Consider the following 23,176-nt stretch of genomic DNA (forward strand, 5'->3'; position numbering starts at 1 on the left):
TACCCAGAATGAATGCATTAAATTCTTCAATTCATCACAAAGTCTTTAAATCAAACTGGTAATTGACGTTCACAGGAACCAGGACTACAACTGGGATTACAATTAGGGCTAGCACTGCAATCAGAGTGAAACTCTCCAGACTTCTCAAAACCAAGGTTCAACTTCTTAGCTACTGATGTGGTAGACCACATCAGTACACCACGACAGATTGGTGTGCACCTTGTATTGTTGTACCAAAAAAGAACGGAAAGATCAGGGTATGCATCGATTTCACCCGATTGAATGAGGCAGTAAAATGGGAGCTTCACCCATTACCCAAAACAGAGGAGACGCTGAGTGAGCTTGGGTCAGCAGTAAAATTTTCAAAGTTGGATGCAAACTGTGGATACTGGCAAATGAAGCTCAGCCCAGAGAGTCAAAAGCTTACCACCTTTATAACGCCATTCGGCAGATACAAATGCAAACGCTTACCGTTTGGGATTAGTTCTGCACCAGAGATCTTCCAGCGGGAAATACAGAAAGCATTAGTGGACAGCGAAGGCGTAATCTGTCAAATGGATGATATTCTGGTTTATGGTGCTAGCCAACAAGAGCATGACAAAAGAGTAGAAGCCGTCCTGCAGAAGCTGAAATTAGCTGGAATTACCTTAAACAGTGACAAATGCCAATTTAACACACCAGAGGTGGTCTTTCTGGGCCATGTTATTTCTAAAGAGGGCATTAAAGCAGACCCGGAGAAAACTGAAGCAGTGCGAAGTTTTAAGGCACCTACCAACAAAAGAGAGTTAAGGCGGTTTTTCGGAGTCCTAAATTACCTCGGAAAATTTTTTCCTACATTGTCTCGAGGAACGCACAATCTACGGCAATTGCTACAAAAAGACAAGGAATGGGTCTGGGAAAGTGCGCAAGCTAATGAGTTTGATCAGTTGAGACAGACGATCTCCAAGGCACCCACGTTAACACCTTTCTGTTTGGAGGCACCAACAAGACTGAGTACAGATGCTTCTTCATATGGGCTTGGAGCCGCTGTCCTACAGCTGGTCAATGGGAAGTGGCGACCGGTGGCATATGCATCGCGCAGTCTCACTGCAGCAGAGCAAAAATATGCTCAAATAGAGAAGGAAGCACTCGCAATCTGTTGGGGATGTGAGAAGTTTCATTACTATTTGGCGGGTCGTGAGTTTGAGGTAGAAACAGATCACAAGCCACTCATATCAATCCTCGGAGACAAGGAACTATCCAAGCTGCCATTACGTGTTCAGAGGTTTAGACTCCGAATGATGGCTTACAGCTACAAAATTATGTATACACCAGGGGCAAAGCTAGTTTTGGCAGATGCCTTGTCTAGGTCTCCATTGAGTGTAACGGAAGTTGAGGGGGACGCAGATTTGGTCGAATCTCTTGTTGTGTGTGAGTTGGTTGACTCACTGGCTATATCTCCTAATCGACTTGAAAGGATCAAGGCATCTCTTCTGGAGGATGCTGCGGGAATGAGGTTGTTGAAATACATTGCAGAAGGCTGGCCGCAATACAAGGATGTAGACCCGACTGTGCGCAGCTTTTACACTTTCAAGGATTTCCTTTCAGTAGTACAGGGGAATGTGTTTTACAACAGCAGGGTGTTCATCCCGGAGCTGGAAAGACAGTCAGTACTAGCATCAGTGCACAAGGGCCATCAGGGGGAAACGAAGTGTATACGTCGGGCTGTGGAACTAGTCTGGTGGCCAGGAATGACCACTGAGATCCGGGAACTGGTCAAAACGTGTCCTGAGTGTGCCGAGTTCCGTAGACGGCCCAGAGAACCGCTGATGCGCGCAGAACTGCCTGAGAGACCATGGTGGAGGTTGGCTGTGGACATAATGGAGAAAGAGTCTTGGTCATACTTGGTAGTAGTGGACTACTTCAGCAGATTTATTACAGTGCATGAGTTGGTTGACTCAACCTCGTCAGAAGTCATCGTTAAAATTCTCCAAAAGTTGTTCTGTCTGATCGGAGTACCAAATTCGGTTATGAGTGACAATGGTCCACAGTTTAGTTCTGAAAGTTTCAAAAAGTTCATGAGAAAGTGGGACATACAGCATGTCACAAGTTCACCTAGGTACCCTCAAAGTAACAGTGAGGCTGAGCGGGCGGTACAAACTGTAAAAGCTCTGATGAACAAGAATGTCAGTCTTGATGCGGCACTCTGTTCATATCGAGACACACCATTAGCCAATGGCTACTCCCCTGCACAACTGTTGTTCGGAAGAGGGCTAAATTCGATGAGATTTTTGAATGGCCGCAAGATCGACTATGTGAGGCTACTGGAGACAGAGAAGTTGCAACGGAACTACCAAATATATCAGTATAATCGAAGGTACAGGACTAAGGCACAAGAATCAGTCCCGATTGGACAAGATGTAGCCATACAAGACCCAGGTAAAGAGCCAGTGAGGGCAAGAGTTGTGGCGGCACAGGGGCATGAGGTTGTAGCCATAGGACAATCACAAAGGCTGTGGAGGCGAAATCGGCACTTAACCAGACCTTGTAGGGATTCAGAAGCATCGGTTCCAGGTGTGGTAGCACCTCGTGGTGAAACCTCAAGTCCACAGTCAGAGTCAGGTGTGGTTGCACCAGCGGTTCAAGCTGAGTTCGGCACAGGGGTGGATGTAGAGGTACCAGCGGTACCCGACTCTAGACAGGTGCCGACATTGCTGAACCGGAGCCATTGACGGGTCATGACAGTGGTACAACGGAGAGATGGTCAGAAGAGAGTCAACGAAGATTGGAGGTTCAACCCTGTGACCCTCGTGCCTCACCAACAGTGACCAGGAGGGTGACAACCAGAAGTGGCCGGGTAAGTAGGGCACCTGAGAGGCTAAATATATAACTTTTGTGTGGTATTTTTTTAGCATGAGAAATTTCCTAATTGGCAACTCAATCGTCAGAGACGTTGTCAGCTCACAATGGGAGACCATTTGCTTGCCGGGGGTAGGTTGGCAGGAAGTCATTGACTATGTTCTTGATAGAAGGGAACATTTCCAGAGGTCTTTCATATACATTCATGTAGGACCAGTCCGATTCTCTAGGTTTCATAGGACTCAGAATAGACGGGAGGCTCAACTTATGACAACCTACCTGGGTACGGTGTGGAGCATTTTTGAAAGATGGGATCATAGGCTAGGTAGTCTTAAAATCTTCCCTATATTGTGTACAATTTACCCAATGGACTTTAGGGTGTACAATGATCATCTGGCGGCCAGTGTTCCTGGAGGTCATGGTCGTCAGATTTTAACAGTGGATTATGCTGAAAATTCTCGCGTAATAAGGGGCATGGTGGTGGAAGAAAATAAACATATCACAGCTTTTAATGATTCCAATGGATTGTGCACACCATTCTTGCACCATACCATTTTTAAGAGAAATAGAGGTTATTATCGCTTTCGGCTTAGGTTTTTGAAGGATGGCCTTCACCCAACCCGAGAAATCGTGAGGCAGTGGGTGAGGGAGCTTAGGGAAGTCGTGATGCTGAATAATGCTAAATGGAGTGGTCTCCATTAGATTTTAATTATATCGCTGATAGGACAGCTAACCAGTTAAGTGTACCAGGAAAGACCTTTCGTTTTTCCTTCAATTTCTTGAGAGGGACAGTTCATAAATGATGAAAAAAAAATACATGTATACTAATAATGTAACTCCATGCACTACTCAACTCGTGATACTGCACCCGTGTTTGGATTGTCGGTTTTAGGTGTGGTTGCACCTTCACTAACACTGGATTGGAGGAGAGCTTAAGAAGGAGGTGTGGTAGTCCCGGAAGTGTGACGCAGCGCGGGAGACGATTCAAGACGCTCCAGCTCGCTCTCTCTGATCTGCTAGCGACCGAGAAGGACGTGCCTTGACCGACGCTCTGGCTACATTCCAGCTATACTGCTACGCACTACCAGGTATAGTACAACTGACACATGACGTCTCAACACCTTACCAGAAGGACTAGCACATACCACGTCTGATCCTTGAACATCCAATACATGGAATGGCTCTGGACTACAAGCAGTGTCCAGCTTGCCTCTATTCTTCTGCCTCACAAGTACCGTATCACCCTGGGATATGGAGTGATCTCTCGCACCTCTATCTGCAGACTCTTTCATATTGTACTTATACAGAGCATCGGAGTCAGATACCTCTTCATCCGTGCTCTTTACGCAGTCGGACGCCATAGGAGGTTTGGTCTTCATCTCCTGACTAAACATCATATAATAGGGAGTTCTACCTGTCCCCATATGTGGTGTAGCCTTATAAGCCATAGAAAACTATCATAGCCCTTTCCAAGTCTTTTCCTTCTGACTTTACTACCCTAAGAACCTTCAGAATAGTGCGGTTCACTCTCTCCACCTCACCATTTGCTTGAGGCCAGATGGGTGTGGTAGAAATCCACTTAATACGGCACTGAGCAAGGAAAGAGTCAAATTCCTGAGAGATAAATTGTGGTCCATTATCAGTCCTTAACATCTATTGGTAGCCATATATTACAAACATTCTATCAAGAAAGGATATAACTTACAGACTTGGTGCTTTTCAGAAAACAAACTTCAAATAGCTTACTATAATAATCAATTATCAACAGTACAGATCTACCACCAGACAAAGGACCCAAAAGATCTATGCTGCAGAGCTTCTAAGGACCCTTAGGCAATTTGGTTGGGGTAATAGGAGTAGGAGGATCACTATTACTAACTATCTGACATGAAAAACATTTGCGACACAAAACTTCAGCTTCCTTGTCAATTTTAGGCCATCAAACCTTCAGACGTAGTCTCTTCTTGGTTTTGACTCTGCCCTGATGTCCCTCATGGGCTAAACCCAAAACCCTCTCTCTAAGGTTATCAGGAACAAAAATACGATCTCCTCGTATTACGACACCATCACAGCTACTAAGCTCATTCCACAGAGACTTAACTACAGCAGAGCACAAGCTCCAATCTCCCGACTTCAGAGCCAGATGTATCATCTGCTCTCCTGAGAAAAGTTTGCCGCTTCCTGAATGTCAGACCAATTCATAGCATACGGAGTAGCAGCCTCAGTCACAGACCAGATACAGTCAAACATGGATAACTCGGCCACGGATATTTCGAACACATTGTTAACTTGAACGGATTCTTTGGTCCATTCCTACGAAATGATAAATTGCTATAGATAACTCGAACTTAACACGGTTAACTCAAACAGTTTTTTTGCCGAAGGAACAAACTTAAAACAAACTTTGGTTTGTTTTAATCCGAAGGAATTTACATTAATCGCGGAGCTACGACTACTCTGCCTTCCTAGCGAGTAAAGTGCTCCCTATAGGTATATAGTGTACATATATTTCCCCCATACCGTATAATGGAACCGATTAGGAGACCGTATAAAACCTGATTAATGGGGTCGCTAACACGTCAGCTAAGTTACGGCCAAACTAAAAACGTTAAAAAGTATTAGTGATAAAAATTTAATAAAGATCGACACAACATGCAAAATGCATATTGTAAGAGTGATTATATGTGGATATATAAGGATAACACACCTTTTCACAGACTACACTAGATAGGTTTTTTAAATGAAACAACTACTCAGATGTGAAGCATGCGTTTTTGGATTGGTCGTAAATGTTTACTCGTGTGAAGTTTTAAAAATTATCCGAAAATTTAGATATTTTTCTGTCAGCTAAGATTTGTTTGTAGTTTTAGGTGATGTGACTGCCAAGATGTTTTAAGATTAAAATTGGCAAAATTGATTCCTGTTAAAACGCTTAAAAGAAAAAGGATTTTTTCTGAGTGTTTCGACGACGATCAAATTTTGCCAATTTTAATCTGAAAACCTCATGGCAGTACATCACCTAAAACAACAAAAAAATCTCAAGTAATAGAAAAACATCTTTACTTCCTGATAAATACTTTTGAAACTTTACATGAGGAGCCCTATAACTTGTAACAAGCAATCTATGATTTTGCTTTATACATAGTTTGTATATGTACATGTATCTTCTGTTAAATGCATGCACTTGTGACAGTGCTCTGATAACTTGAACGCTCTGATAACTCAAACAATTTCGCTCGGTCCCGTGAAGTTTGAGTTATCCTTGTTTGACTGTATATGAATCATACAGACACTCAACTACCTCATCCTTAAATACATTTAGACGTGAAAAGGAATTGGCAATATTATTGCAGCCTGGTCTGTATTCAAGTACAAAGTCAAAAGCTTGCAATCTCAAACTCCAACGCTCTAATCTAGGAGTTGGTTTTGAGTTAGGATTACCAAAATTACTAACTAGAGGTTTGTGATCTGTGACTAAGTGAAACGTAATACCAAGCAAGTACATCTTAAAGTGTTCACAAGCCCACATGACGCTCAAAGCCTCACGCTCTATTTGAGAGTATCTAGGCTTTACACCTGACAGGCGTCTGTGTCCATAGGCAACAACTCTAGACACTCCATTTTGAATCTGATATAGCACACAACATAGCCCGACAGGACTAGCATTTACTACAACTACCGTTGCATCTTTATTATAATATGCAAGAGTGGGAGAAGCACCCATAAGCTTTCTGACATTATCAAGTGCCTCCTGATGTACTTTCAACCACCTAAATGTTGCAGACTTCTTAGTCAGCTCCCAGAAAGGAGCCGCAACTGTAGCAAGGTCACAAACGTATCGGCCTACAAATTGAACCAAACCTAAAAAACCTCGACTCGGTCACCATTTCTGGCCTTCTAGTAGCCTGAATCGACTTTATCTTAGATGGGTTCGGGGAAACACCAGCCTTAGACAAGACGTGACCTACAAAATTTATAGAACTCAAACCAAAGCCACATTTAGGACCATTCAATGTTAGACCACATTCCGATAAACGTGCCATGACTTGCAACAAATGCTCTCTATGCTGATCATAGTCCTTACCAAAAACAACTTTATTGTCTGCCATGTTCAAAACGTCACTAAGCTCATTGAGAATCTTTTGAATTGTGTATTGAAAGACCTCTGGGGCAACTGAGACACCCATTCCAAGTCTTTTCACGCCGAACAAACCTGTATGACTTACAAGTGTTGTAATGTCCCGTGATCTTGGCTCAAGCTCACATTGAAAGAAACCTTGCCTCAAATCAAGTTTGGAAAACACCTGAGCACCATTCAGTTCAGCCAACATCTCCTATGTTGTTGGGACCAGATAACGCTCCGTAACTATAGCTGTATTAGCCGTTTGCCTATCAATGCAAAGAAGAACTTCACCATCCTCTGGGAAAAACTACGAACAGACTAACCCAAGTCGACGCTACACTTTGAACTGGCTCTATGATATCCTCATCAATCCACTTGGACAAAGCATTCTCTACTTTATCTCTGTAACTAAAGGGCAAACGACGGACTGGTTGGGCTGCAGACTCACAATTAGGGTCTATATGAAGCTTTACCTCAACATTTTTCAGCTCACCAATACCAATAAAGCATTCTGGGTACTTAGCCTTTACAAAAGTTTCTAAATCAAAATTGTTAGTCTTCAAACTCCAAACATCAAGACCTACATTCAAAACATGAAGTTTTCTAGCCGTATCAGCACTTAATAAGTTGCAAGCATTACCATCAAAAACAGAACGTAGCAGTAGTAGTGTTACTATTAACAGTAATTGAGGTATCAAATTCACCTAATGAAGCGAATGGAATAGATTGACCAAATGCATATAATCTCTTAGTAGCAGGTTTCAATTGAGTGTCCTTGCCGAGCTCATGGCAAGTACGTATATCAATGACATTATCCACTGCTCTTGAATCAATTAGAAATGATATGATCTTACCTCTGACAATACCATTACACTTAGGAGTCTTAGTACCACCCAGTTCGTTACTGGGTGGTACTTCGCTACTGTAGTACTAGTAGTTCGCTACTGCGAACTGATGTCCCAAATAATTTTTAACAGCATAAGTAGAATCTTGAGTAATAGCATCAGTATCAACAGCTTCCTCATTTATAGCATTAGTTGTTGTCGCTGGCTTTTTCCGACAGTACTTGGCTCCAGCAAAATGTCCTTCCTACTGATATGTCCGGCATGTTTTCCCACATGCAGGGCAGCTTTCATAATGGCCTTGTGCCCAGGCCTAGAACATCTAAAGCAGATCATCCTACTATCTCTACTGTTACCACGGTCGGCATTCGGTGAGGAATAGATGGGTTTAGAATGACTCGCTCTAGCAATAACACCAGTAGTTGCAGTAGCACCAGGCATATTGTACGAAGCTTCTCCATCACTTGCGTTACACTTGCACTAACTTGCGTGTTAGAGCTGGGTAATTAACTCCAGAAATAAACCGTTCTAATAAATTGTCTTCTAGTTCTAGCAAAATTACAGTATCTGGCTGCTTTCTTAATACGAACATACAAAATCAGCTGTAGACTCTTTATCCTTTCTGGTAATCATACGGAACTGCGTTCTCCATCCACTTGGTTTCTCGGTTTGCCGTAGTGACTGGTCAAGCGTGCCTCTAGGTCATCAAATGCAACTTCCCTGGGCACTTTAGGTGGAACCAAATCTCTTAGAGTTTGATATTGCGCAGCCCTAATGCCCATAAGCAGTACAGGCACCTTCTTACCGTCTTCAGTACCCGCAACAGCAAAGTAACAATCAAGCCTTTCCAAATAAGATTCAACTTCTGTTTCCTTTTCAAAATTTGGTATTACAAGTCCAGCAGCCATTACTGCCACATAAGAAACGCAGGTAACGACCTCCTCGTTGCCAATTTTATGTACTGCACTATTATAGATGTTAGTTGTTATTCACTAGATCCACCAGTATTCACTGGATGAGTTATAATGTTCTAGGCTTCACATTTTATTACTAACAGGAAAAGCATTACACACAGGTAACACGACAGGAAACAAAGTATAGAATGTAAACAGAACAAACTGCTACTTTGATGAAGCTATTTTTAATAAATTACTGTGTTTTCCGACTGACAATAATACAATTGTGTAAAAATATCAATCAGCAACTTAGTGTATTAGTGTATTAGCGCCTTAACAATGTTTTCTTTTAATTCATGAAATAATTCAGGTCATGTTGAAATGCAATTTAGGTACACTACAATGACACCATGTGGCACAGTGAGCAGCCAGCTTATTCACTACAATAATAATTAGTGTCTTTAGAAGCTCGTACTAGGTAGCATTGCTATTTATTACTAGCGTTCACTCTTGATTACTGCTTAGGTTCTGCCACTGATTCTAACAGCTTAGGTTTTGCCACTAAGATAAGAAAAAATTATTTACCAACTGTTCAAATTGAGTTAAGTAGCTATTTTATGTGCATTTGAACATCTAAACATCATCCTATTAGCAGAACGATAAAGGGCACTTAATTTTGAGTATTGCTTGAGGGTATGACATCAATCACATATAGAATTGTTTCTGTGTGATGACCAGCGTCAGAAATATCAAACGAAAGGAAGTTTAAAGATTAGATACCGAACAGTCAACACTGAATATATAACTAAGAGTTGTAAATCATGCTAACGCCAGAGTATCAAACCCAGAATTGAAAAAAGTATGGACGCGATTGCTAAAATGATCTAAAGCAAAATGTTTGCTTAAAACTTTGAATAAACCTCTCGTGTATTGATTTTTAGGTATGTTCAAACCACAAGCGCCACACTTTTTATAAGGCTTGTTTTTATGTTAAATGTTTTTATCACTAGGTATGACAAGCAAAAACTGGTAGCGGAAATGAAGATTTCGAAATGAAGTAGAAAAGCTGAAAGTAGAAACTGAAACTGTAAAGTAGCGAGCATCTATATTTGATACAGGGTCTTCGGTAAAACCCGAAGTGTTTGTCATAAACTAGTGCTACAATAAGTTTTATATTGAGCTTTTTATTGGCCTTTCAATTCACGTGAGAACATCACTTGACAAGACAATAACCAAGTTTCATGGCTACGTCATCGAAATAAAGAGATACCAATCTACGACGGCTTTTCGTTTTGGAGCTTTTAAGAGCTTGTAATCACATTTCCACATATTTGGCACCTACAACGCAACAAAGGCATGGTGAATCTTTTGTTGCCAAAAACTGTAATGTGAATTTTATTGCAAGTCAACCTTTAAAGGTGATCGGTATATCGTACTGAGCCATCGATCGAGGAAACGTTTTCCTTGTATTTATTTATGTAGCATATTTTAGTTGTAACTAAGCTAAACATTTAATTTATTACAACATGGAAACAAATCGATCTAGACTGATGTTATTCAAGATAGTCTTCAAGTTCATTTGTGCTGGTATAAATTAACTGCCATTTTGGGCTGAGATTAATAGATGTATAACAAGTGCTTTGCGCTTAGCTAATTTATTATTATTGATATTTTTGTTTTAGTTTGATGTAATTTATTACAAAATGCTTGAGCCCTTTGTTGGCATACATGTGAATTAACAGTTGTATCCCATTTTTCACTCATGCTATTAGAGGCTCATAGTTTTGGGTACTGAATGAAAGCTGATCAAAGTCACAGGCTTGTTACCAATCTGAATTTCATTAGGTTTTTATTGCTTAATTCGGTGTATTGTGCCCTTTGTTCTCCATGGTTGCAACCCGTTTTATTCTGCAATTGCAAATCACGGTCTGACTGACTACCTGGCTGCCAATTACTTTTTATGAAAAATGTTGGTATATGTCAACAACAAAATTTATTTCCCAACTTTAGTTGATCTAACAGTTTGTCAATTGCCTGGTTTAAGCTTTTCAGTTAAAATGAATTATTCTGAAGCTGATTGCAAAATGGGTAGTTTGGAAGAGGCTGAACATTTCGTTCCACAAACCGAAGAAATGTTGAGTGTTGTCAAACCAAGAAAGTGTGACTTAGAATTTTAGCATTTACCAGACGATAATAAAAGTTATTCGTAATATTTGAAAAAAAGTCTAATGTAATGCTGTAAAGGTAGAAAAACAAATCGTATTTTGATTTTTAGGTATTATCTCTAAAGCTTGAACTGCTACTGCTAATTTACCTGATTTACCTAAAGACCTGTTGGAACTCTGGAACAGAAAAATGTCTGGAGTTCCTGGACAAGTAGATGCATTAGCATCTGTTTCAAGTCTAATGGAACGCTGGAATAAGGAATGCTTCCAAGGCTCCGCATCACCCATTGAGATACTTCGATCATTATGCGAGGTTTGTAATTTTTTGCATATTAACAATTTGTAGGAAGTTACGCAGTTGCGAAACTAGACCTTGTTGGTCTTTTGATGCTAGTATGTAGGCAACATACATGTAGATATTTCTTCTCAAATTGCATTGCATGGATAATAGCAAATAAGGCCTTGCGTAAAACCCCAGCAATCCCAATATTAAAATCTGCCCTCATTTATGTAAACATCCAATGATATCTTGAAATCAATTTAGCTGCTTATTTTTTTTATTCCACTCAGATGTATCATTCTGTGACAGAATCTATTTCATCTGCGTTAGTTTCTCAGCAGTAAATACATATTAGACTATCTCAAATATAAGTCGACCCTTAAAAAACTGCCCAAAAAATAAGGAATTTCGTAAAAACTTTCATTTAAGCCAGCTATAAATTATCATGGTCTGCTGTTGGGGCTACTAACTACAAAGTATTAATGCACTGCACCAACCAGGTTTCCTATCAAATCTTGGCCATGTTTTTCTGAATCACACTATGATGACTAACGTAATGAAACTGTGAAACTCCACGTCTCTTATGTGGACGCTGTCACTCGATGATCTGATGATTGAAAAATCCAAATGGCGATGACTAGAATAAATGTGATGTACTTAAGTAGAAAATACAGAAGACAGAAGTATACTTATTTAGGATATAAAGTTTGTATCGTTACTAGATGGTAACAATACTTATGTGTATAGATAGTTGAGCAGCAGACGGAAGTATATTTCAAGACAGACCCAGATCCCTTTGATGACAGACATCCCGGCCGGGCTGACCCTAACTGCACGTTGGGCCATGTGCTCAAAATCATGCTCAAGCATGATGATTTCATACAGACTGTAAGTTTCATTGAGTCATCTAATGACAATTTAGTTTTTATCGACTCGAGACAGTAAATATAGCAGGCAGTCAGCATATCCCGCACTATGTGACTCCCGGCCTCAATGCACTTTACTAGATCTACCTCATGCTCAAACCATGAATTGGCTCATGAATGCAACGCAAATGATTAAACTTTGGAGAGGCTTTTATAAGTTTAAAAAAAGCTCTTGTGGTTACTTTTCACACCAACACATTCCCCAACCCTAATGCATTTCACTTGAAACTTGCAGCTCGCACACACTTATCTTACAAGAGATCAGAGCGACCTGAATGCTGTCACTTGCAGGGCTCTGCTTAATGTAATGCCTGGTCTTGAGGCATTCGCTGTCTTTAAGGAACACGTAAGTTCAATTAATTCATTCCCATGCCTATGCAACAAGCTTTTGCATCAGATGTCTAGGATTGGTGGGGGTTGTATGTTCGGGCAGAAAGGAACCTCAACATTTGAAATTCAGTTTTGATTATACTTGTGACATGTTCTTGCCTCAGATAGCAGTTGCACAGAAAATTGTCTTAATAATACAGGGGTTGCCGTCACATCTCGTGGATATCACAAACAGTGGCGTGGAAATTGTTGTCTCATCACAAATCAATTAACCAAACGGTTTTCTGGTTAGATTGGCATTTTGTAGCAAATTTTCTGCTGATTGTGTATAGCAAGTAGAGCTGTCAATGATATTATATTTTCCTCCATTTTTTTGAATTTTTGTTACACACCAACTGGAAGACCTACTTGTTAGTGTAGATACTAATCAGGTGGATGTACACTGTAGGAGAGCAGCGTTAATAAGCTCTTTAAGTGGGCGGGAGGCACAGAAGAACCCCTGAGGTCATATTCTATCGGCATTTTAGCCTATGTTATGGAGAGTCAAGAACACGCCTCTACGTTCAAGGAGAGCAATCACAAACTGGTAACCTTTGATCTCTGCTAGTTACACCTTTTACAGTGACTTTTCCCAATACAAATGGAGATGCCATAAATTTTATTTTTATGCACCAGCTTTTGAGATAAAACTGTTTTAACCTGACGTGCCGCACGTATGAACTCATTACAATTAGACTTTACAATCGATTGTAATGTCAGAGCTGATTAAGCACAGGTTCTGGTTGATCTGTTTTTCCTTTGTTAAGTGGCGGGTCACATGAAATGCTTTCCATGGTTTTTTGGCGCACAGAAATTTGCTCTGAACTCTTGGGTGACCCTTTCAATCCATTTTTGCTAGAAGATCGTGTACTCAGAAACTCGAAAGCTTCTCATTAAACTATCAACACGCCATGAGATTATTGTAGTTTTGTAAATGACAAAGATTGGTAGACCGTTTATTTACCACAGGTGCCTGTTCTTATGAAGAGATTGCAGAGCATTATACAGGAGAGAGCAAAACCTGCTGTGCAGAGACCCTTCTCGCAGTTTGCTAAACAAGATGGTAATGTGGCATTTGCTAGCACCAGCAATACGTATCCCACAGACAAAGGGGAGACAAGTGCTGGGAAAGAACGAAGTCCAATGAAGTCTAGTACCGTTGCTACTGAAACAGCCGGAGACAGCATTGCCGATGCGATAAATCGTGAGTGAAGTCAATTAACAGCTTGCTTGTGATTAACTTGCGCACTGGCTGCTACTTACATCAGAGAGCTGATGCCTGATAGCGTCCTGACATATTTATTCTATTGGTAACCTTTTGTGTATTTCTCTAGTACTGAACCCATTTTGTATTATGTCATGCTGCACAACCTTAGCATATCTGTGGCAAAACTTGATATCATCAACGTGGAAGTATACTATCTGACATATTTCAGTTTTATGTGTTTTAATGATGGTAACTAGTGCTATTTGCTTATTATAGGGGGTGGAGAGCTGAGCAACAGTAGCTGGCAAGAGATGGAACCTCTCTACATTCAGTCATATCAAATCTTTCCAGTAACAGAAGAAGTTCAACAGAGGCTTATGCTCTCTTACCTTACACCGATGGGAGAATATCAAGAGGTGCACAACTCCGTATTTCATTCATGCCTGTAGTTAGTCCAGTTATGGTCTAGTCTGAAGGCGTTACCTTATATGTACATTAGATGTGTTTTTACCTTGCCAGCAATGCTAAGTAACAAGTTTGATAGGTTTTTAGCAATGCTGATGCGTTTTAATTTGGTATCCATATTCAAGGCTTAAAATGAATCTATGGTAGCAGCCAATGTCCAGCATTTTTAATTATTCTTCCCTCCTATGTAACCTTGCTTGCATCCTGTTTTGCAAGAGTTATGTCATCCATTTTGGTCAAATAATGATTAATAAGAGTTTGAATGCATTAAAGAGAGGTTTGAATGATCATAAGCATCTTTTATTACTAGTATTTAGGGTTTTGTTGTTTGTCTCTGATTTATGCTCAAAGTATAGAACTATATGTTGCGATGTTATATGTCTACTTGATAACACTTCTATACCCCTGCCACAACTGTTTACTTCTATGATTTTAGCTTCTACCAGAGGTTTTCACAAACAAGGCTATGGACATCGTGTTTCATTATCTCAATTATCAAAAGAACTGTGACATCAGACTCGGTTTTGCTGCTGTCAGGGTATGTACTACATTTTATCGCTAGGCTGCACATTTACTCAACAAACTTGTTAAGTCCAAGGACGCTGTTGGAATGCTGTTGAATACTTGCTATGTTATTAGACTTTCCTTTTCCAAGACTCTTCTATGATTCTTTTATTTCTCAGGTATTCTAGGTTAATGTTGATGTATATAAACAGAGATCGCCCAAAGTATTTTTTACTGTGTCAAGGCTTTGTTCATCCTTAAATTTAAACAAATAATTGTTTTCTTTTGCATGGTTCACATTGTCTAATGAAATATCATAACCTAACACTGTGATTTAGGCTCACTCTATTAGGTGTCAATAGTAACATTTAATAGATATTTTAGGAGTGCTAGTTGTTACTTCTGTTTTGAGCGTTGCTGTCGAAAATTATTGGTTCAGATGATTTTATAAATATGGTACTTGTCATTTGCTGCTGTTCACCATTGTCCTTAATTTTGTCTTATGAGCTCCGAACCGCTACTAGCCGTTTACTGATCATCGCTGCCATGTCTCTAATGGCTTAAATGTTTGGCTAATTAGAGGTATGGCAGCGTGAAAAGTTAGAAGCATTTGTTTTATAATATAAGGACTGTCTGATCAGAGTACTTTGGTCTCTAAAATTTAGTGCTTTTGCAAATATGAATTTGACCTTAGTCTTAACTCAAAAAATAGAAAAAGTGGTTACTGCTTGAAAGTTACAAAATCATTGAGCTAGACTTCTTTTAACACAATTTTTTTTTCTTATTCTGGATATACGACGCTCGCTATTGCATAGAGGTCGAAATTAGCAATGAATATTACTTTCATATACCGTAAATCTTTGTAAAGCCGCCATCATGTATAGGCCGCACATTTGAATTTGAAGCAATGTGTACTCTTCAAAGTAAAACTAATAATAAATATTTTATACGTCTACAAGAAAGCAAAAAAAAAAATTTTACAAAAAGCGGTACCACCTGTTCGTCGCCTATTTACTGGTTTTATAGACCATAATTGCAGTAACTTTACAATAAGTCGATGAGGAGTGCTCATCTTCGACATTCATTTACAACTATTTGCTTATTTGTTCTAGACAGCAAAGTTTCTTCTGCAAAGTTAACTAATAAAAAATATTTTATTTATTACAAAAAGCAAAACAAAAAATATTTTCACTTTGAAAAGAGCGGTTTTACTTGTTCGTCGTCTATTTGTATCTAGGGGTCAAGGTTAGAATAAAAGAAAACTTTCGACATACTCCAACTTGTGACATTCAGATTGGTGGAGCGACGCTGTAACACCTGCACCAATCGATTGCGATTGTATTTATGAGCAATGAGCAGCTACCCTATTCCATGTTTTGTCGACACATCTGACGATCTATCACGGCGAACTAGATGATTGCAAAAGTTGTATACGTATATAATATGTAGGTAGAACGCTATATGCACTTCGTTTTTTTTGCAAGTTCGTCGAGATAAATTAAAGAATAGAGAAAGCATAATATTATTATGCTTTATTATTCATCTTGAGGTGTTGACTGATGTTCTAAAAAAAGAATCAAGGAGATTGACCAACCAGAAGCTGAGATATAGCCAGCCAAACACAGGTCTACCAAAAAACAAAAGTGTTTTGGTAATCGTCAATATATGACGTATGAAATCGACTTGTGTGCCATTGGTCAATTAAGCCAACTAATGCGCTCTCCTGTAACAATCACGGCGTTTTAATTGGTTTAATCCCTGGAAGTATAGAACAATCAAATTGGGCCTAACAATCATCGTTCCTAGAATTCCGAACCAGTCCCTCTGACGTGTAGATTAGTTTTAGCATAAAATAATTACACGCATCTATTATTTCGCAACATTTCGCTATCTTGCTAGTTCAGCTCAGTTTTGTTGTTCTCCTACTTAGCTTCCCTATTCAGACTCATCTTTAGCGTTGTTCAGATTTTTTAACTATAGCTAATAAATAGAATCAATTAAATCAATCATCAATCTCGGTTATTATTTGGAATTTTCTACAAATTATATTAGTTACATCATTTATTCTATACGCAGTTATATTATTATTTTGTATAATATGCATTATGAATATTATATAAATCATAAAAAATAATCATACATAAAATAATAGATCAATAGAAAAATCAAAGCAAAAGTTATCGTTTTCTTTTCTTATAGCAAGAGCAGCACGGTCAAGTTAGTCTTTTTAAGATTATGGCTGTAGTGAACTTCCAGTCTGTTAATAGTGACGATAATCATGAAAATCAACTGAATGCTGCAGTAGATACACAGTAGAAGAATGCTGCAGTAGATACACAGTAGAAGAATGCTGCAGTAGATACACAGTAGAAAAATGATGAAGGAACAAAAAGTCCTATTCCTATTTCTTATTCTAAACAAACTGCAACTCGCGGATATCGCATATAGACTATACACGCGCCGTTCGTTGAACAGGTGATCTTCGGAGCATATCCGTGGAGATCGAGTTAAAATTTGAAGCACAATAGTCAAAATCTGCTCTTCTGCTTTAAAAAATCATGGCGAGGAATTGTGGGCAAATGCCTTTACCACACAATGTTTGGATGATTTTCCTGAGAAACCAGAGCTAGTATGTAAATTATTTATTATCGCGAGAAGCGTTTCACATCTCGTAGCCAAAACAATCATTATACATAACGGCGGTAAGGGTGCGCAACTCCGGCACATGACCATTAAGTCGATTTTATACGTCACAGTTTTCGGGATTTTCGAAGGGTTTTCCTCTGATTCTTTATTAGGTAGACCTGTGTTTGGCTGTCTATATCTCAGCTTCTAGTGGGTCAATCTCCTTGATTCTTTTTTTAGAACAACATTCAACACCTCAAGATAACTAATAAAGCATAATAATATTATGCTTTCTCTATTCTTTAACGTTTAAATCGAATTGGAGAACTCGCCCGACTTGAAACTTTACGTTATATAGAATTTTTACGTAGTTGGAAACAAAAACATAACATAAATCTTTTACATTTTCTGGAATTCACGTTATAAGAGCATCTACTGTAATATGCAAAGGAGACCTTCACTGTATTGCTATTGTTAAATCGGTTACCAATATTAATATACAGCTCTCTTCTCTCATTCTTTTATTACTACTACAGTGAAACTCGGATAACTCGCCCTCTGATAGCTCGAACACATGGTTAACTCGAACGGATTTGTTTGGTCCGTTCCCACGCAATGATAAATTGCTTTAGATAACTTGACCTTAACTTCGTTAACTCGAACAGTTTTTTTGCCCAACGGCTACCGAGACGGTTGTTATCGCTTTAGAATATCACTTTATTCCAAGCCATAGAGATAAACAACAACTTTTAGTAGTTCTTAGGCGTCATTATTACCACCATCGGCACAATATTTTCGATAACGACTTTTCTAAAAGTTTGCAAAAAATCAAATTTTAACAAACATGCGCTTGGGGATAGCCCTCCGCAAGCAAGGAGAAGCGAGGTAACCTTCAGATAAACTTTAAAAAAATTGGCAAAACTGGTTTATGTTAAAACGCTAAAAAAAAAGTCTTTTTTCTGAGAGTTTCAACCGCGATCAGGTTTTGCCTATTTTAATCTAAAAACGTCCTGGCAGTCACATCACCTAAAACAAACAAACGAATCTCAAGTAATAAAAAGAAAATATACTTTCTGATAAAAATTGTTAAAACATTACATGAGAGGTCCCTTAACTTGCAACAAGCAATCAATGCTTTTCATTTATATATAGTTTGTATATGTACTGATAAATACAATAATACATGCACTTGTGACAGTGCTCTCATAACTTGAACGCTCTGATAACTCGAACACTCTTTCTCGGTCCCGTGAAGGTCAAGTTAGCCGAGTTTCACTGTACTTGGTTTCTATTCTTTTACAAATGTATTGCTTTTCTGGTTGGCCGCTGTTTTGTTATTTCCATTACAATAGTTGGTAGATTTGGTAAAACAAGTTTACCTTTTGGCTTGTTAATAAGTTGCTCACTATGTATTGTTAAACCATTTATAGTATCTGGCCTCTCTTCTTTGCCATAAAAAATTTGGAATAGAATTCATCAACAGTGGTGGTCTGGAGAAGTTTCTGACTGTGCCAAGGCCTTCACTCGCCTCGACTGGCTTGTCTCTGTGTCTCTACTACCTGGCCTTCTTTGAAGACACTATGGAGAGGGTGTGTAACGCGTTCAGCTCTTTGGAGACGTCTGATTCTCTTTTCGTTTTGTGTGCTTTTTTGTTTACTGCCTTTCTTGCTATAAAAGGTTACATATGCTTATTAGGTTAAACATCTATGGCTAAAAATACGTGTATGTATTCTGCAGACAGTTGTGTAACCATATGTTATATTGGACCAAATATTATGGCTAGTTATAGGCTTTTAGCTGTGTAGTCATCTTTCAAGCTTGTTGTGTACCATATATATATATACGTGTTTATATACGTTGTTGTCTGCCCTGCAGGTGTGTATTCAGCCAGATTCTTTACTAATGGAGCTGAACAAACTCGTCCTATGGTTGTTGGAGTCATCCCACCAGTCAGGCAGGATGCATGCTGTCATGTTTCTGTCTAACGCTCTCACCTTCAAGGCATTTCTTGACATCTTTGATAGCATGGATGGCCTTCGAAAGCTTTACAATGTGGTATGACATACCTATTCTTTCTATGCCAGTTCAACTCCGAGTACAGTCATACCTATACATGCGAGTACCCCAATACGCGAGAAACTCGCGATACGAGCTGACTTTCGAGCAAGTTTCTTTCTTTGAGATATGAGTAATCATTGAGATACAAACATTCGAGCCGGTTCTCGATGGTCATTACACTATACGGCCAAGTATGCGGCCGATTCCGAGAACAGCATCGTTCGGTCTTTTTCTTTGAATCAGTTTGAAAAAGCTGTTGAAAGGTTGGCTAAAAATTAGAGTGAACGTGAGGCAAGAACCGCCTAACCGGAAACATGATAAAAAATATGACGACAAAATTAAAGTAAGTTGAGTAATAGATTAAAACTTAGCTTCAACCCTTTAACTGAGTGTTTAGTAGCTTCAACCCTTTAACTGAGTGTTTAGTAGCTTCAACCTTTAACTGAGTGTTTAGTAGCTTCAACCCTTTAACTGAGTGTTTAGTAGCTTCAACCCTTTAACTGAGTGTTTAGTAGCTTCAACCCTTTAACTGAGTGTTTAGTAGCTTCAACCCTTTAACTGAGTGTTTAGTAGCTTCAACCCTTTAACTGAGTGTTTAGTAGCTTCAACCCTTTAACTGAGTGTTTAGTAGCTTCAACCCTTTAACTGAGTGTTTAGTAGCGTCAACCCTTTAACTGAGTGTTTAGTAGCTTCAACCCTTTAACTGAGTGTTTAGTAGCTTCAACCCTTTAACTGAGTGTTTAGTAGCTTCAACCCTTTAACTGAGTGTTTAGTAGCTTCAACCCTTTAACTGAGTGTTTAGTAGCTTCAACCTTTAACTGAGTGTTTAGTAGCTTCAACCCTTTAACTGAGTGTTTAGTAGCTTCAACCTTTAACTGAGTGTTTAGTAGCTTCATCCCTTTAACTGAGTGTTTAGTAGCTTCAACCCTTTAACTGAGTGTTTAGTAGCTTCAACCTTTAACTGAGTGTTTAGTAGCTTCAACCCTTTAACTGAGTGTTTAGTAGCTTCAACCCTTTAACTGAGTGTTTAGTAGCTTCAACCTTTAACTGAGTGTTTAGTAGCTTCAACCTTTAACTGAGTGTTTAGTAGCTTCAACCCTTTAACTGAGTGTTTAGTAGCTTCAACCCTTTAACTGAGTGTTTAGTAGCTTCAACCCTTTAACTGAGTGTTTAGTAGCTTCAACCCTTAACTGAGTGTTTAGTAGCTTCAACCCTTTAACTGAGTGTTTAGTAGCTTCAACCTTTAACTGAGTGTTTAGTAGCTTCAACCTTTAACTGAGTGTTTAGTAGCTTCAACCCTTTAACTGAGTGTTTAGTAGCTTCAACCCTTTAACTGAGTGTTTAGTAGCTTCAACCCTTTAACTGAGTGTTTAGTAGCTTCAACCCTTTAACTGAGTGTTTAGTAGCTTCAACCCTTTAACTGAGTGTTTAGTAAGGTAAATTAATTTATGTTAAATTAAAAGTTTCTGTTATGCAGGTTCATATAAATGTAGTGTACCAAACCGTTGCTTTTAAGTTTCTCACAGACGTTGTCAACAACGTTCGTCTCGATGGTAAAAACTCCATTCAGTAGTGTAAATTGTGATGTTACATTTTAATCGCAGATCATAATAATTAAATAAGGTACTTATTACTTTGTTAGCGTAGGTACTGAATTACAGCAATTAACATGTTTTTCCACTGTAATATTCTGTTTAGGTGTGTTTTTTTTCATGCTATGTTAACGGATTAATTTGTACTTGGATATTTTGTGCAAGAAATAGTTTTTTGAGATCCGAGTAAATTGACATACGAGCTCAGTCCCAGAATGCATTAAGCTCGTATGTCGAGGCTTGACTGTAGTTTCGATTTTTTGTTTAGAATTTTTGCATTATTGTTAAGTATTCTGATTAACACGTACATTTGGCCATCAGCGTTTTGTAGTTCATGAGCATATATATTCCCGATCACTACAGAGTAATGTCTGTCATATTTATCATCAAAGACTTGCTTCTTTATCTTCATGTTGTCTTGTTACGTCTGATCACTTTGACATGCAAAGTTCATCCATTCAAGATTTTCATTGTATGTCAAAGTCATTGTATGTCGGAGCAAATATTCTTATAAGAGTACACTGTATTTTGTTCAATTCGTTCCGCAAGTCAAAAAGTGAGTGATAGATACTTCAGGTTATCAAATTTATTCATAAAACAAATGCATTATATAAAACTATTTAAAAAACTAAATGAAGTTATAAAAAAAGGTTTCTATTGTCACTTTGCCTTAATAAAACAAGTGAACTGAGATGTAGCCTTGTTGATACGGGAGGCTTTTCGGGTGTAGTTAAAGGTTGTGATAGATATACAGAGCTGGTCTAACTTTAGATCGCGTTATCTCTGAAGCGACGTAGCTAGTTATATATTTTAGTTTTAGTATATCATATTCTTCTATTTTATTTTGGGTTACTTTTCTACTTTCACTTGTTTTAGGCTTTTGTTTTTTGCATCATGTTTACTTTTTCCCTCACCATAACTACTAGATGTATTTGGAAATTTTTCTAAGAATTTATTTGAAGATATTTGCTCATGCTTTTGTATTATTTGCTGCTTTAATTATTAATTATAAGGAAAGCATTGCCATTTATATTTTATACCACTCCTACCGCTCTCATGCACTAGTCTTTAGAATCTATGGTTTTAAAACAAAAAATAAAATAGTAAGTGTAGCACTGTATAATATTATGCAAAGGAGAACTGTGTACCTAAATCTGATTTAAAAACTTTAATGTTTTGAAAGATTTCAAAGCTTGTATGTTGGAATTTTATTTTAGGTATAGTGTAAATATTGACACAAATTTTGCACTAGTATTTAATGGTATATGGTTTTAAAGATGTTTCAGGTCAACAGCTCTGAACCAGGCTCTAAATATCTGCAAGGAAACGGTATCAGCTAGGCTGATGTTATTTTGCCACCATCATATGTTTTAGCTGAGTACTTCAGAGATATTAAATGCTGATACGGATGCAAATTTCACCGATGATCAGATCTATGTGTCTCGCCAAGCGATCCGTCACGTGACATGCACCCTCAAAAAGTACTATGAAAGCCATGCAAGCATACTGGCGGACAAAATACGACAGTCACTTTCTCATTCTAACTCGCGTGTTTCACCCGTGAGCTCTCCAGAAATACTACCTCATAAGGTAAGCTATCATTATTTAGTCACAATATGCCATATGTATCGTGGCCACTCAAGCTTCCGACAGTGTGAAACTCTTATAGCTCAGTGTAACTCGCGTAGCATTCTCAAGCTCTAGAATAGACATACGTGTATGTCCGACTTAGTGCTTGGCTTTGCCTTGAACCAGAAAAAATAAAATTATGATGGTTTCACACCTGAGCCAGCGAAGCCACATATCGCTTACATTTCGCACGATCCCGTGGGCAACGTGACATAAATGTAACCGGCGTCAGCTTTTTTCAAGGTTTTTTATATAGGTTGAACTATCAGATCGAGTTGAACAAGCTATACTGCTTGAAGTAAAACATAGTAGATTGACAGAATTATTACCTATTTCGATCGTATTATTCTGGAAGTTATGAGAAAAAAACTGAAATACTTTGGAGTGTGAACATGGCCAACGATATGCCCTAATAATGGCTTCTCCAGATGCTAGTCCATTGCCCACTGCTCCTGAAGAGCATTTTAATATTTCGCCTAAATGTATTAATCCATTAGATCAGGCTGTAGACCACTTAATGGCCGAATCTGAACGCAGTGGGTCAGATTTAGACCCGAGTGACCTCGAATCAGAGCGTAGTTCTGACAATTGTGGCAATCAACCCTCTCAGGCGCGCTAAAACCCCATCAATTACAGAAGCAACAAAAATCTCATGTA

General features: G+C 38.7%; 1 protein-coding gene across 2 annotated transcripts in view; it reads left to right on the forward strand.

Moving 5' to 3' along the window:
• Nucleotides 1-11,045: 11,045 nt before the first annotated feature.
• LOC137392905 (DDB1- and CUL4-associated factor 1-like) overlaps nt 11,046-23,176 on the forward strand; it is a 47,455-nt gene continuing 35,324 nt past the window's right edge. For both annotated transcript variants that reach the window (XM_068079266.1, XM_068079267.1), the window contains exons 1-10: nt 11,046-11,177; nt 11,892-12,032; nt 12,306-12,416; nt 12,849-12,986; nt 13,409-13,643; nt 13,923-14,062; nt 14,548-14,649; nt 18,671-18,829; nt 19,116-19,295; nt 22,265-22,480. In XM_068079266.1, coding sequence (XP_067935367.1) covers nt 11,055-11,177; nt 11,892-12,032; nt 12,306-12,416; nt 12,849-12,986; nt 13,409-13,643; nt 13,923-14,062; nt 14,548-14,649; nt 18,671-18,829; nt 19,116-19,295; nt 22,265-22,480 — 1,545 coding nt within the window. In that variant the 5' untranslated portion in view covers nt 11,046-11,054. The remainder of the gene's footprint in view (nt 11,178-11,891; nt 12,033-12,305; nt 12,417-12,848; nt 12,987-13,408; nt 13,644-13,922; nt 14,063-14,547; nt 14,650-18,670; nt 18,830-19,115; nt 19,296-22,264; nt 22,481-23,176) is intronic.

The sequence above is a fragment of the Watersipora subatra genome, chromosome 4 (assembly GCF_963576615.1).
Source record: "Watersipora subatra chromosome 4, tzWatSuba1.1, whole genome shotgun sequence".
NCBI lineage: Eukaryota > Metazoa > Bryozoa > Gymnolaemata > Cheilostomatida > Watersiporidae > Watersipora > Watersipora subatra.